Source organism: Rhinopithecus bieti, unplaced genomic scaffold, assembly GCF_001698545.2.
Source record: "Rhinopithecus bieti isolate Rb0 unplaced genomic scaffold, ASM169854v2 scaffold_5626, whole genome shotgun sequence".
Taxonomy (NCBI): domain Eukaryota; kingdom Metazoa; phylum Chordata; class Mammalia; order Primates; family Cercopithecidae; genus Rhinopithecus; species Rhinopithecus bieti.
Window position 1 is genome coordinate 8,300,291 of NW_016805666.1, and position 15,874 is coordinate 8,316,164.

Consider the following 15,874-nt stretch of genomic DNA (forward strand, 5'->3'; position numbering starts at 1 on the left):
CCCGGCCAAAGATCCATTTTCATATCAGAAACAATCCTGGGAGATGACAGGCACAGGGAGTTGTCACAAAACATACCCACCTGTCACTTGGAGGCAAGGGTGGCATGGAGACAGCAGCCGGCTGCCCAGGGTCCCAGAATGACAATGTCTGGAAATGTTTATTGCAACAGCTACTGCAGCCATGCCTGCCACTACTACTGTTGTTCCAGACCATGTTTCTTCACTGGGTTACATATCTTCTTGGTCCCTATTACTTGGGCTTACCTGAATACCCCCAAAGCAGAAAGAACTCTGAACTGACAGAGCCCTGAAAATCCCACTGATTCTCAGTCTTGCCTCTCATTTTGGCTTTTTTTTTAGATGGAGTTTCGTTCCTGTTGCCCAGGCTGGGGTGCAATGGCGTGATCTCGGCTCACTGCAACCTCCACCTCCCAGGTTCAAGCGATTCAGTTGCCACAGCCTCCTGAGTAGCTGGGATTACAGGTATGCGACGCCACGCCTGGCTAATTTTGTATTTTTTGTAGAGACAGGGTTTCGCCATGTTGGCCAGGCTGGTCTTGAACTCCTGACCTCAGGTGATCCGCCCACCTCGGCCTCTCTAAGTGCTGGGATGACAGGCGTGAGCCACCGCGCCTGGCCTGACATTCTTTTTTTTTTTACTAAAGGAATGTGTCACGGGTCCAGCCATCTAAGGAGGTCTAACAAGAACAGGAACTGAAGTCAAGCCATAGGAAGTCCCTCCTGGAAGAGAAAGAGCATGATTGTCCATACCTGCTCCCAGTTTAGGGCCTCCCAATACTTCTGCTGCAGAATAAAAAGAGAGACAGAAAAAGCGTTGGACAGATTTTGCCACCATCACACAGCAGAGCGGAGCTCAGGGCCAGCCCCTGTCTGCTCAGAGAGTCCGGAGACAGGCCCTTAGATGGTTGGGGGCAAAGGAACAGGTGACTTCAGCAAGCAGGAAGGCAGCAGCTACCAGCAGTTACAATTTAGTTAAATGATCAATGAGATAGTTATGATAATTACAAAGGGCTGCACATCCTGGGAAAAAATACAATCTATCAAGATTTAAAAATTATTATTAGTAGAAATTATTATTAGGAGGAGCAGCAGTAATAATAAATGTCCCATTTATTAACCACATGGCTGAGATGATTCAACTCCAACCCATAAAACTGAGATGCCAATAAAATTCCTGCCTTGCCAAGATTCATTTGTAGTCAGCGTTTACTGCATGGCTGGTTCCACTCCAAACCTCAAATATGTCTGACTCAAGTTCTTGCAGGGCAGGCATCACGTCTGCCCTTGCTACTCCATCACCTCCTGCAGCCTGGGAAACGTGTGTTTCTGACATGAGCTAAGAATCTATGAATATCTGTTACACTGATGTGGGAAAGTCTATTAAATTAGATAGCAGGCAGTCCGAATGGCCCACAGGATTTAGGGTTATTATCACATTAAAACAAAGCATGTTCAACTCCTTATGTTTTTCATTTTAAAAAAATTATTTAATTGTTTAAGACAGGGGCTTGCTCTGTGGCCCAGGCTGGAGTGCAGTGGTGTGGTCATAGCTCACTGCTGCCTCCATCTCCTGGGCTCAACTGATCCTCCTGCCTCAGCCTCCTGAGTAGCTGGGACTACAGGTGTGTACTACCATGCCTGGCTGATTTTTATTTTATTTTTTAGTAGAGATGAGGTCTCCCTATGGTGGCCAGGCTGGTCTTGAACTCCTGAGCTCAAGGAATCCTCCCACCATGACCACCCAAAGTGCTGGGATTATAGGCATGAGCCACGGCACCTGGCCTAATTTTCTATCTGTCTGTCTATCTATCTATCTATCTATCTATCTATCTATCTATCTATCTATCTATGATGGAGTTTCACTCTTGTCGCAGGCTGGAGTTCAATGGCACAATCTCGGCTCACTGCAACCTCCGCCTCCCAGGTTCAAGCAATTCTCTTGCCTCAGCCTCCGGAGTAGCTGGGATTACAGGCACCCACGACCATGCCCAGCTAATTTTGTATTTTTCGTAGAGATGGGGTTTCACCATGTTGGCCAGGCTGGTCTCGAACTCCTGACCTCAAGTGATCAGCCTGCCTCCACCTCCAAAGTGCTGGGATGACAGACGTGAGCCACTGCATCCACCCAGGCATAAATCATTTCATCCACAAATATTTCAAAATGTATCTCATAGATAATGACTTAAAAAAAACAAAAACTAAGCACGATGCCATTATTATACCTAACAAAATTAGTGATAATTCCTTAGCATTCATCTTTTAATAATATCCTGCTGAGGGAACATAAACTGAAAAAAAAAAAGATTGATTGGAAGGGATACAGATTACTAAATTGATGGTTCCACACACTCTGCAAAAGACAGAAATGTCGATGATACAAAGGAGGGTGAAAAAGTTAACTTAGTGAAAAAGTTTATTAAAAGCCAAGCAAACAAGCAAACAAATAAATAGGCTCGAGTCCCCCAACTCTGTTGAAATGAAACCTTGAAAATTCTTTACAAACCTTAAATCTTCAGCGTTACAGGCAATCTAAAATTTGAGAAGAGTGCCCTCTAGTGGGAATAGTCAATATTTTAAAAGTTACTTTATAAACCGCTAATGATAGTGTGCCTAAGGAGTACAATTAACCCAAATCTTTGTAACTGAGCCTCTCCTCAACCCCCCAGACTAAAAATAAATAAAATTACATAGTCTTTTCCCTGTTTCAAGAGCAAATGTGTTCATTATAGAACATTTTTCAAAAAACAAAGATCTACCATAATTCTATCCTTAGAAGGCCTCTATAAAGATTAAACAGCCCTCTGAAACATGTAGGTATTATGTATAATATAATAAAAGCAAATGGCTTTTCTCCTTTAACATACAATGAGCATTTCCACTTGCCCTTAAAATCATCTTCAGAAACATGATTCTATCACCGCCTCAAACCACTGCATACGGCATTTTAATTTGCCTCATATCTAAAAAGCACACTTTTCTATGCTTCTGAAATCCGGAAGCATCCTATAGCCTTTGTCTATGTAGCATGTATTCATGTTTCTTTAATTCCGAAGAGTTTAGGATGTGTCTAAGTTACTGAAGAAATAGGGTCACTTTCTAGGCTTACATTTTAGACTGTGGAAGCTGGATGAGGCCTCAGAAACCATTTGTCCAACTTTTTACTCTTACATTTGGGGAGAAGTGACGTCTCCGCAGTCTTGGGGAGGTGAGATGGTGCTGGACTTGGGATGGATTATAAAGTTTTAAGACTGGTCAGACATTTACCAGCTTCAGTTCTCTCTTTCTCTTTTTTTTTTTTTTTTGAGACGGAGTCTCACTCTGTCACCCAGGCTTGAGTACAATGATGTGATCTCAGCTCACTGTAACCTCCACCTCCCAGGTTCAAGTGATTCTCCTGCCTCAGCCTCCTGAGTAGCTGGGACTACAGGCACGCACCACCAGGCCTGGCTAATTTCTTGTATTTTTAGTAGAGATGGGGTTTCACCATGTTGGTCAGGCTGGTCTCAAACTCCTCACCTTGTGATCCACCCGCCTCAGCCTCCCAAAGTGCTGGGATTACAGGTGTGAACCACTGCACCCGGCCAATGGTCTGTATTTCTTACCTGCTACATCTGACAGCCCTCAGGATCATGAAAGGCTTCCTGGAGGAAGGGGGATTTAGACAGGACAGTGAAAGGTAGGAGAAGACAGATAGGCAGAGAAACCCAGAGAAGAGAGAGCTGGCCGGGTGCATGGGGAAGGACCTGCAAAGATGGCACAGATCGGGAGGTGTCCTGGAGCGCAGGCTTAGGAGCCTGGGCTTAAACTGTAAGCAGCAAGGAGCCCAGGAGGCCTCAAGCAGGGAGGCAGTGGGCTGGGGTCGAGTGTTGGAAAATCCTGCTGTATTCCCTGCAGGACAGAAATGAAAGAGGGCAGAGCACTCCTGCACCGGAATCAGGAGCTCTTGCACCAGTCCAGGTGGAAGTAACGAGGCTCTTACCTGGACTTGGGGCAGACAGATTGGAAATGCATCTAGAGACTAAGAGTACAGAAGTCTTCCAGAGTGGTATCTGGGCAGACGGCAGCCTGCACTGCTGCGCTACAAGATTCATTCACACATTCTGCTGGTGGTTTACTTTTCCATTTTCCTGATGGAAGCCTTTCTGTGTGTAAGAACTGACTCAGTGCTGGGTGTGGCGGCTCACGCCCAGCACTTTGGGAGGCTGAGGCGGGCAGATCACCTGAGGTCGGGAGTTCAAGACCAGCCTGACCAACATGGAGAAACCCCATCTCTACTAAAAATACAAAATTGGCCGGGCGTGGTGGTGCATGCCTGTAATCTCAGCTACTTGGGAGGCTGAGGCAGGAGAATCACTTGAACCCAGGAGGTGGAGGTTGCAGAGGTTGCAAGACTCTGTCTCAAAAGCCCCTATGTGCATCTGACTCCTGGGTCAAGGTTCTTTCCCCGGCACAGCCTGTTTCTCTTTGGGGCCCAGTGCAGCATCTATATCATGCATACTTTTTCTCCAGAATGAATGATTTGGCTTTAAAAAGGGCAGACATCCAGGGGAATATACCCTGATCTGCTGGTGCCAGAAAGTTGAGGGAGAGAATAAGCAGTTGGGTTATCAAGGGCCTTAGGCGCAGAATCAACAGGGACACACGGGCCTGGGACTTGGCCCTCTTCAGACAGAGCAATCTGGCATTTGGCACTGTTCTCATAGTCCATCCAGGTACATCCACACTGGGCATGCGTGCACACACCCGCATGCACACGCACACCCACACAGGACTGCACTGGCTGCAGTCACAGGCGTTCTTCACTATGCAGACTTTGTTCCAATGACAGAAACAGCGTCCTTGCAGAATTCCTATAAAGCTTATACCCAGTCTCTGGCAATGCTGGGAAGCACAGAAGGGAAAAAATGACTAGATGCTGTCAATGTACTTTTGTCACAAAGGTGGACTGAACCTTTTCTTGAATCCCAGAAGCGAAAGAAAAAGAAAGAAAGAAAAGGAAGCCTTTAAAAGGCACAGGAGGCTGGGCACGGTGGCTCACACCTGTAATCCCAGCACTTTGGGAGGCTGAGGCAGGCGGATCACCTGAGGTCAGGAGTTCACGACCAGCCTGGCCAACATGGTGAAACCCCGTCTCTACTAAAAATACAAAAAATTAGCCAGCTGTGGTGGCACGTGCCTGTAATCCCAGCTACTCGGGAGGCTAAAGCAGGGGAACCACTTGGACCTGGGAGGTGGACGTTGCACTGAGCCGAGATCATGCCATTGCACTCCAACCTAGGTGACTCTTTCTCAAAAAAAAAAAAAAAAAAAATTAAATCTACAGGAGCAGCAAACTTCAGGCCTTTCACAGCATAAGTGTTTAGTTCCTTCCCTGCTGTCACACATACTCCTGACCCATTTAGGTAAAAAGAAGAGTGAAATGTGATGTCCTTTGCGGCTTCAATGCTGGGGGAAGTCAAGCCTGCTTTTATGATATAGGTTCTGACTGTCCCAGAAAGTCACTTATAGGAGTGACTTATGGTCACTCCCATAAGTCCTGCTCTCTCTGGGCCTCTGTCACCTACATGTAGACCCCAGGCATGGGACTCTGAGCTCAGGAACCCTTATTCACCACCGGTTCATTGTGCCCTTCGGATGGCTTTGCCAGGAGTGAGGCTGACTTTGTATTGAATGGGTGGGCTGGTGAATGAATGAATGAATGGATTCACAGTCTCCGTGGAGTATGCCGTCTCCTATGGAGAGGTACAGAAATCTGCACAGCCCAGGAAAAAGACCTCTCTACACGGTTACTGTTCACACTAAGGCTCTCACACGATTCGTCTGGTACTCTGACCAGTGCAGCCAAGTTCTCCTTCCATGCGAGCCCCACATGCCCAGGGTCCTGTCTGTCTCAGCTGTCTCCTGTTCTGGCACTCCTTGACAACAGAGTCAGAGCACAGCTGAGTGAAAAGACACCTGGCAGAGGGTCCATGTTCTCATCTGTAAAATGGGAATAATGGATAATAAACATGCTCCTGCACACCTCCCTGGGTACCAGTCTCTGCCAAGGCAGTGGAGTGTGGTGGTTAATAAGAGAGGCTTCAGAGCAGACGGAACTAGGTTCAAACCCTAGTTCTGCCACTTCTTCTTATCACCATTATTATGTTTTATCAGGTAAGTGACTTAAACTTACCTAGTCCCAGTCTCCTGACTCAGGCTGTTAAGGCAAACGGTGCTTGGAAAGGAGAGCCCACACCGTGCCTAGCACAGTCACTATTCGCAATGAGCACCGCTTTTCTGGTAATGGATTTAAAACACTTTATGAACTGGAGTGCTGTGGGTACCATGGAGTGTTGAAACCACTCATTTCTCCACTTCCTCTAGCGTACTGCAAGAAGTATTCAAAACAGTCCATGCCCCAAGAACTTGGACATCAAACCACCACCCCATCCCAGAGTTAAGTTACCAAATCACAAAGGACCATAGATAAGGGAAACACGTCACCTTAAAGACACAGAGTGGCTCCCAGGCCCACAGACCCCGACAGTGGGAGTCAGAGAGCATTCACTCATCAACCAAAGGGATCACACAGAAGCCGAGCTGGTCAGTGACAGACAGACAACGGGAGGTGGCTGAGGGAACGGCAGCCCACCTTGGCAGCCAGGCCAGGGCAGTCCAAGAGTGGAGACAGACGCCCTGGGTGGTCTGAGCCCAACGCCATGAAATATTTGATTTACGCAATTCTCTTGGGAGCAGAAGAAGTCACGAACCAGAGGAAGTGAGGACGTAAGGCCCTGACTTCAATCTGTATGCTACGTCCCTCCAGAGTACGGTCTGCAAGAGTGAGGCAGAGAACCATACTCTCCACTGTGACTGGTTTACCAAGTGCCTGTCACCCTATGTGGTGGGCTGGGGCCCATCTATCGGTCCCTCACGGACGTTTCCTTCCAATTCCCACTGGCAGAAAATGTGTGCTGCACGAGTGACCCAACAGCCAGGTGAAGTGTGGTGTGACACTCCATCTGCTCAAAGACACCGCCTCGCCCGCCTTCAGCCGCAAACGAACCAGGATCTTCAAGGAATATTGCTTCAAGCAAATAGGGGGCATGTCAGACCGGAACAGCCCCACCACGTGGGAGGCGGTCATTGGTTGGTAGGCTTGGGGGTTAATTTTAATTTTCTTCTTCACATTTTTTACACTTTCCAATTTTTTTTAAATTTTCCTTTTCTTTTTTTTTTTTTGAGACAGAGTCTCGTTCTGTTGTCCAGGTTGGGGTGCAGTGGCTTCATCTTGGCTCACTGCAACCTCCACCTCCCAGGTTCAGGCGATTCTCCTGCCTCAGCCTCCTGAGTAGCTGGGATTACAGGTGCGTGCCACTGTGCCTGGCTAATTTTTGTTTTGTTTTTTGTTTGTTTTTTTTTCTTTTTTTTGAGACGGAGTTTTGCTCTTGTTGTCCAGGCTGGAGTACAATGGCACAATCTCGGCTCACTGCAACCTCCGCTTCCCGAGTTCAAGCGATTCTCCTGTCTCAGCCTTCCCAGTAGCTGGGATTACAGGCATGTGCCACCGCACGTGGCTAATTTTTGTATTTTTAGTCGAAACGGGGTTTTCCCATGTTGGCTAGGCTGGTCTCGAACTCCTGACCTCAGGTAATCCACCCGCCTCAGCCTCCCAAAGTGCTGGGATTACAGGTGTGAGCCACCAAGCCCAGTCCATTTTCCAAATTTTCTACCAAAACATTTATTTTTGTTTTGTTTTGTTTTCAGACAGGGTCTCACTCTGATGCCCAGGCTGGAGTGCAGTGGCACAATCTGGGCTCACTGCAACCTCCGCCTTCTGGGCTCAAGCAATCCTCCCACCTCAGTCTCCCAAGTAGCTGGGACTATGGGCTTGTACCACTACATCCAGCTAATTTTTTATTTTTATTTTTGGTAGAGACAGGGTTTGTATTTTTAGTAGAGACGGGGTTTCACCATGTTGTCCACGCTGATCTTGAACTCCCGAGCTCAGGCTATCTGCCCATCTCAGCCTGTCTCGGCCTCCTAAAGTGCTGGGATTACAGGCGTGAGCCACCATGCCCAGCCCAGAAACATTTATTACTTTTAAGAACAGAAAATAGGCCAGGCGCGGTGGCTCACGCCTGTAATCCCAGCACTTTGGGAGGCTGAGGTAGGCGGGTCACGAGGTCAGGAGATCGTGACCATCTTGGCCAACATGGTGAAACCCCATCTCTACTAAAATATAAAAAAAAATTAGCCGGGCATGGTGGTGCATGCCTATAGTCCCAGATACTCAGGAGGTTGAGGCAGGGGAATTGCTTGAACCTGGGAGGCGGAGCTTGCAGTGAGCCGAGATAGTGCCACTGCACTCCAGCCTGGAGACAGAGCAAGACTCCGTCTCAAAAAGAAAAAAAAAGAAGAACAGAAACTATAGATTACCAGAAGGCCCAGAGGATCACAAACCTGAAAAAAGATTTCTTGCTCATTTATTAGTAAGTCTATATTCAGTCTATATTGGAAACTTTACAATCCTGTTTGACCTGCTGTTATCTATGTTTAGTTTGGTATTAAGCAATCTCTTTACAGGACCTCAGCAGCTTTGTCATTTGTATTATCTGTATGTTTTAGGGCATGAAGGAGGAAGACTGTGGTGGAAAGTGGGTGGTGGTTACGGGGAGGGAGGCTGCAGCTGCTGAACTTCTAAAAATATATTCCTTTTACATGGCAAAAGCATTCATTTCCACTTGCTTAATTTAAGTATGTGACCCTGTCTTCTTGGAATTTACTTTTTTTTTTTTGAGACGGAATTTCGATCGTTGCCCAGGCTGGAGTGCAATGGCATGATCTCGGCTCACCAAAACCTCCGCCTCCTGGGTTCAAGCGATTCTCCTGCCTCAGCCTCCCGAGTAGCTGGGATTACAGGCATGCGCCACCACGCCTGGCTAATTTTGTACTTTTGGTAAAGGTGGGGTTTCTCCATGTTGGTCAGACTCGTCCTGAACTCCTGACCTCAGGTGATCCGCCCACCTCGGCCTCCCAAAGTGCTGGGATTACAGGCATGAGCCACCCGGCCCAGCCACGCCCGGCTAATTTTTGTATTTTTAGTAGAGATAGAGCTTCGCCACGTTCGCCAGGCTGGTCTCGAACTTCTGACCTCAGGTGATCCACCTGACTTGGCCTCACAAAAAGTGCTGGGATTACAGGCGTGAGCCACTGTGCCCGGCTGGAATTTACATATTTTTAACAATAGATTTCTAGAAAAGAGAGAAATAAGAGTAGAGAAAGAACAAAGACCGCAAAACAAGAAAACAGCCCAAACCAGCTACAAGGACAAATTTCTGAAATTTTCAAGTTCACCGTGCAGTCCTTACCTCAACTGAGGGTGGGTGGCAAGAGTGGACCTTGTTTCCACAGAACAAATATTCCTTCTCCCTCCCTGTCGCCATCCCTGAGTCACCAACTTCACTGTGCCTGCTCACTGAACGCACTCTGCCATCATGCTCACTCCGGTCCCCTTTAGGCTTAGATCTCTGCCAAGACTGCTGGCTCCAGGCTGCCAGCCACGTGTTTTGGGTGTCCTACAAATTCTGAGACCGGATCCGAGAACCACACAACACAGAATGACATGAACCTAAAGGATGCAGAGTCCCTAACTCAAACCCAGCCCTCAGGGGCCGGCTGTGCTGCAGGATGCAGGGACAGAGAGATGCAAAGGTAGCCCAGGCCACCGTGGCTCCCGGGGTACACGGCCAGCAGTGGAAGTGGTGTCAGAAAGGTGTGTGCTCTAGGCCGGGCGCAGTGGCTCACGCCTGTAATCCCAGCACTTTGGGAGGCCAAGGTGGGTGGATCACCTGAGGTCAGGAGTTCAAGACCAGCCTGGCCAACATGGTGAAACGCCATCTCTACTAAAAATACAAAAATTAGCTGGGCAGGGCGGCAGGCACCTGTAATCCCAGTTACTGGGGAGGCTGAGGCCCGAGAATCTCTTGAACCCAGGAGGCAGAGGTTGCAGTGAGCTGAGACCACGCCACTGCACTCCAGCCTGGGTGACAGAGCGAGAACTCTGTCTCAAAAAAAAAAAAAAAAAAAAAAAGGTATATGCTCAGGGAACTCAAGAGGAAGGAGCCGTTAGTCTCTGGGTCAGATTCTGACCTGTGGCAACAGGGCCAGAAAAGAGTCCGTGGCCAGGCAGTGCTCCCGGTGACGGAGGGCGTGTGAGGCCGGGCAGGCTATGAAAGGCCTGGACTGCCACCCTGAGGAGTCCAGACTTTATCCCAGTCAGTGGATCTGAGTTTCAGATTTCAAGGGCCAGTTTAAGTTCAACCAATCTAGGGGACGTACAATGGCTAATTGATTATTTTGCCAAATAAGGCCAATTAAACCCCAAACCAAAAACTCAACACCAACTACTGCTTCCTATTACCATTCTTTCCTAAAACAGCATTTAACACCAAAACAGCTGGGAGGACACAAACTGAAAACAGAAGACAGTCCTCTCCCCCCACCAAAAGACAGCTGGCAACTGTCTACAGACACACAGGCGGCCACTACATCATCCTTGTGGTTCTCATTTTCCACCGACAAACGGAAGCCTCGTCACTGAACGGGGATGGGAATCACAGCTGTGGACCGAGAGAGAACAGCTCAGACTTGAGAGTTATGCCTGTGTGTGTGATCCAAGCTGTGACGTGTGTTTTATTCACAGACATAAAAACTCAAAATGAGGTAAAGTTTATACAGTATCAGCCATGGTGCCCACCACAGGGCCCACTTGTGTATGGCAGCGCTACACAGCAGGATGTGGCTGGTGCTCCTTAGCGGGGAGAAAAGCTCCCATGGGCAAATTAGTTTGAGAAGCACTGAGACTTTTTTTTTTTTAGACGGAGTCTCGCTCTGTTGGCTAAGCTGGAGTGCAGTGGTGTGATCTTGGCTTACTGCAATTTCCGCCTCCTGGGTTCAAGTGATTCTCCTGCCTCAGCCTCCTGAGTAGCTGGGATTACAGGTGTGAGCCACCACGCCTGGCGAATTTTTGTATTTTTAGTAGAGACAGAGTTTCGCCATGTTGGCCAAGCTGTTCTCCAACTCCTGACCTCAGGTGATCTGCCTGCCGCAGCCTCTCAAAGTGTCGGGATTACAGGTGTGAGCCATCACACCCAGCCAACACCGAGACTTTTTTTTTTTTTTTGAGACGGAGTCTTGCTCTGTTGCCCAGGCTGGAGTGCAGTGGCACGATCTCGGCTCCGCCTCCCGGGTTCACGCCATTGTCCTGCCTCAGCCTCCCAAGTAGCTGGGACTATAGGCATCCACCACCACGCCAGGCTCATTTTTTGCATTTTTAGTAGAGATGGGGTTTCACTGTGTTAGCCAGGATGGTCTCGATCTCCTGACCTCATGATCCACCTGCTTCAGCCTCCCAAAGTGTTGGGATTACAGGTGTGAGCCATTTCGCCCAGCCCACCGAGACTTTTAAAAATTTATTACTCATTCATTTATCATGCAAGTGATCTGTGAAGACCGGACTCTTAATATGCAGTGTCCCTGCTACTAATGTGACCGTGGAAACCCCTTGTCAGTACTGACACAGACTGTAGGAGCCCCGTGGAAGTTCATTCTTTTTTTTTTCTTTTTTTTTGAGACAGAGTCTCGTTCTGTTGCCCAGACTGAAGTGCAATGGTGCGATCTCGGCTCACTACAACCTCTGCTTCCCAGGTTCAAGAGATTCTCCTGCCTTGGCCTCCTGGGTAGCTGGGATTACAGGTGCCTGCCACTACGCCTGGCTAATTTTTGTATTTTTAGTAAAGATGGGGTTTCGCCATGTTGCCCAGGCTGGTCTCGAACTCCTGACCTCAGATGATCCACCTGCCTCAGCCTCCCCAAGTGCTGGAATTACAGGCGTGAGCCACTGTGCCCGGCCTCATTCATTATTCAGCAGGTGTGAGGTTAACGTAGCTAAGATGAGAACAGCTGTGCAAGCCCCAAGGAGCACCCAGCGAGTGTCAGTGAACAACGGCACCCACGCACCCACCCAGCAGGCAACAGCCATGTACCTCCAGGTCGGAGTTGACAGAGGAGACCTCGGAGGAGCTGCTGGAAGACACTCGGGCCCGGATGACCTGAACGGGAGGGTACGATGGGGGCTCCTGCAGCAACGCATCTCCAGCGCTTGTCTGTCCGTCACCTGGCAGCCTGGTGGCACTGCAGCCTGCCTGCAAGGTGTATGAGAAAGGGCAGGCAAGGACACGTAGTTTAGTTTTGATGGTTGAATTGTCAAAGCATTCACATACTTCAGTGTTCAAAATGTACAAAAGAGTGTGCAGCGCAGCATCTCCCTGTGCTCGCCTGTCCCGGCCACCCAGTTCTCCCCAGGGACAGCCAGTGCCCAGTGTCTTGTGTATCCCTCCAGATATGCTAGACATACACAATCGAATGCAGACCCATATTTCCCCCGATTTCCAAAATGGTAGCACACATTCTATTCTCTGAAGCACCCTGCTTTTTTTCACCTAACACTATGCCTTAGAGAGTTCTGTATCAGAAGATTTGGGAGCTTTCTGGAAGCATTTTAGGTGTTCCCAGTCTATTTAACCCATCCCCTACTAACGGGTGTTTCATGTGTTTCCAGGCTCTTGCTTTTGCAATCAGTACTGACTGCAGTAAATTACACTGTACATCCAAGATTTCAGAGTAAAGGATACATTCCTAGAGGTGGAATTGCTGGGTTAAAGAGAGTATGTACGTTTGAAATCTGTATAGCTACTGCTAAAAACGCACCCCATAGAGGCTTTCCCCATGCCCACAAGCAGGGGATGAAAGTGAGTTGGGATGAATTAGAAAGGTTTAAGGTAGAAAGAAACTTGTGAGATTTTCTATGTATCTATGTATCTATCTATGTATCTATCTACGTATCTATCTGTGTATCTATGTATGTATGTATGTATGTATGTATCTATCTATCTATCATCTATCATCTATCTATCATCTATCTATCTATCATCTATCTATCTATCATCTATCTATCTATCTACCTATCTATCTATCCATCTATCTATCTATCTATCTATCTATCTATCTATCTATCTATCATCTATCTATCATCTATCTATCTATCTCAGAACAAAGCTTCCCCCATGGGCTCATGGGGGCTCCCCCAGAGACCTACAAAGCTCCACCAGCTGAACTTTTGAAGTCCTACAGGATTCATGTCATTCCACTGACACGTGACAGGGCAAACAACCTGCTTTCTCGACCAGCATCTTCCACTAATTAACCATGTGATCTAATGTATTAGTTCGTTTTCATGCTGCTGATAAAGACATACCTGAGACTGGGAAGAAAAAGAGGTTTAATGAGACTTACAGTTCCACATGGCTGGGAAGGCCTCACAATCATGGCAGAAGGCAAGGGGGAGCATGTCATGTCTTACATGGATGGCAGCAGGCAAAGAGAGAGCTTGTGTAGGGGAGCTCCTCTTTTATAAAACCATCAGATCTCCTGAGACTAATTCACTGTCACGAGAACAGCACGGGTAATCCCAGCACTTTGGGAGGCCGAGACGGGTGGATCACGAGGTCAGGAGATCGAGACCATCCTGGCTAACACGGTGAAACCCCATCTCTACTAAAAAATATAAAAAATTAGCCGGGCGAGGTGGCGGGCGCCTGTAGTCCCAGCTACTCGGGAGGCTGAGGCAGGAGAATGGCGTGAACCCGGGAGGCGGAGCTTGCAGTGAGCTGAGATCCGGCCACAGCACTCCAGCCTGGGCGACAGAACGAGACTCCGTCTCAAAAAAAAAAAAAAAAAGAATCTCTTGAACACGGGAGGTGTGGGTCACAGTGAGCTGAGATCATGCCACTGCACTCCAGCCTGGGTGACAGAACAAGACTCTGCCTCAAAAAAAAAAAGAAAAAGAAAAAGAAAATAGAAATAATAATAGTATCTCTCTGCTATGGTTTGGATGTGGTTTGTCACGTTGAAATGTGACCCCAGTGTTGGAGGTGGGGCCTGGTGGGAGGCATCTGGATCCTGGGGGAAGAACTCTTCTGGTGGGTGAGTTCTCACTCTGTTCTGTAAGAACTGCTTGTTAGGAAGAGCCTGGCACCCCTTCCTCTCTCTCCTACCATGTGGAGCCTGCTCCCTTTTGCCTTCCCCATGAGTGGAGGCAGCCCGAGGCCTCACCGATGCAGATGCTGGCGCCATGCAAACATGCAGAACCATGAGCCACACAAACCTCTTTTCTTTCTGAACTACCCAGCCTCGGGTGTTCCTTTATGGCAATGTAAAACACACGAGGACACTTCCTCATCCGGTTGTTAGGTTCATTTTTATTAACACTTACATGGTAAATAGTATTATTTTATTAATAATAAATCGCCGTTTATCAAGTGTTTACTTGGTGTCAGCCATTATGCCAAGTAAAAGGCTGTACAGCATAGAGGTCAATGGCACAAACTCAGGTAGACACAGGTCTGAATCCGGTTCTATCACCGACAAGCTGTGTGACCTCGAGCGGGTCACTTAACCGCTCCAACCCCCAGTTTCCTTATCTGTAAAATGGGTACAGTCCTCAGGGCTCGGCTGTGGGGGAAGTTAATCTGTGTAAAGCACTTAGACCAGTACTCTAGCCCGTAACTACCATGTAAGTGTTGGCTGCTATTGTTTACTCAGAGCCTGGCAGGTCCTTGACCCTCAGTAGCTAGGCTGTGATGGGAGGGGTGCCCCTAGCGCTGAGGGAGGCACCTGCCAGCCCGGCTGGACAGTGGGGCTTGGGGCTCCCTCTTGCCCTCTGACGGACACAGAAGGAAGCAGCTGGGTGGAAGCCCAAGGATGCGCTTGTGGGCTTCAGTGGGAGAGAATGAAGGTGGAACACACTCTTCTTTCATGCAATCTGTTCCCCAACAAGAATCCCCTCAAGACTGAGCTACTGGACGGGTTAAAGTGAATACAACTTTTACACTCTTCTCCTTTGGAAGTTCCATGATGTAGAACTTTCCAGCAAAGCTTTGGCCAGATGCTGCAGGAACTCCCGTGTCTCCCCAAGGGTTCCCCGCACACCCTACATCCTCCCTCCCTTTGGAAGGACAGTTTAATGGCTGAAGCGGGCTCTTAGCTACAAAGGCATGCTCTGAATCTCTCTGAACTTCGCTTAGGTCACACACAAGGTTCTGCGCACCCAGGATACAAGGAACAACAACAGCAAAAAGCAAAACCTCTCTCTCAGGCCCAGACTCTCTCCGAGCACCAGTGTGTCTGGGCAGCCTGGCAGGGGCCCTCACCACCGGACCATGTATTCAAAACACACCTTTACTGAGAGCCCAGGACTGCAAGATTACAGGCACCAGGAGTCAGTGAGACAGGAGATACAGTTTACATCTCAGCAGGACACAGACAAACCAAAGCAAAAGATTGTGGTAAGTGCTTTGTAGAGAATTTCAATAGGTAATAAAATAGAGTAGTAGGACAGAGGGGTCCTACTTCAGACTGGATGGTTGGGGAAGAGCTTTGGAGAAGAAGACATTTACACTGAAGCTGGAAAGACAAGAAAGAGGCAGCCGTGTGAAGAATCGGGAGGGAGAGCATTCTGGGCAGAGGAATGGAGAGAAACTCTGTGCAGGAGACAGGAGTGAACAGGAGGCAAGAGATGGGGTCTTGCTATGTGGTCCAGGCTGGTCTCGAACTCCTGGCCTCAAGTGATACTCCTATCTCACGTTCCCAAAGTATTAGGATTACAGGTGTGGGCCACCAAGAGCCCTGGCCCAGAGGAGTGTTTTAAACACAGCAGGAACAAGATGTAATTTACATTTGTGAATGATCTTTCTGGGGCTCGTCAGAGATGGGCAGGGCAGGACCACAGAAGAAGTGGAGAGGATGATAGCCA

General features: G+C 48.3%; 1 protein-coding gene across 4 annotated transcripts in view; it reads right to left on the reverse strand.

Annotated features, from left to right (window-relative positions):
* The window catches only part of TMEM44 (transmembrane protein 44), a 40,788-nt gene that overhangs the window by 4,919 nt on the left and 19,995 nt on the right, over positions 1-15,874 (reverse strand). For 2 of the 4 annotated variants that reach the window (XM_017873475.1, XM_017873474.1), the window contains exon 9: positions 12,048-12,206. In XM_017873475.1, coding sequence (XP_017728964.1) covers positions 12,048-12,206 — 159 coding nt within the window. Of the gene's footprint in view, positions 1-660; positions 805-12,047; positions 12,207-15,874 lie in introns of those variants that run through there. The other 2 variants (XM_017873476.1, XM_017873473.1) reach the window with 2 other exon arrangements.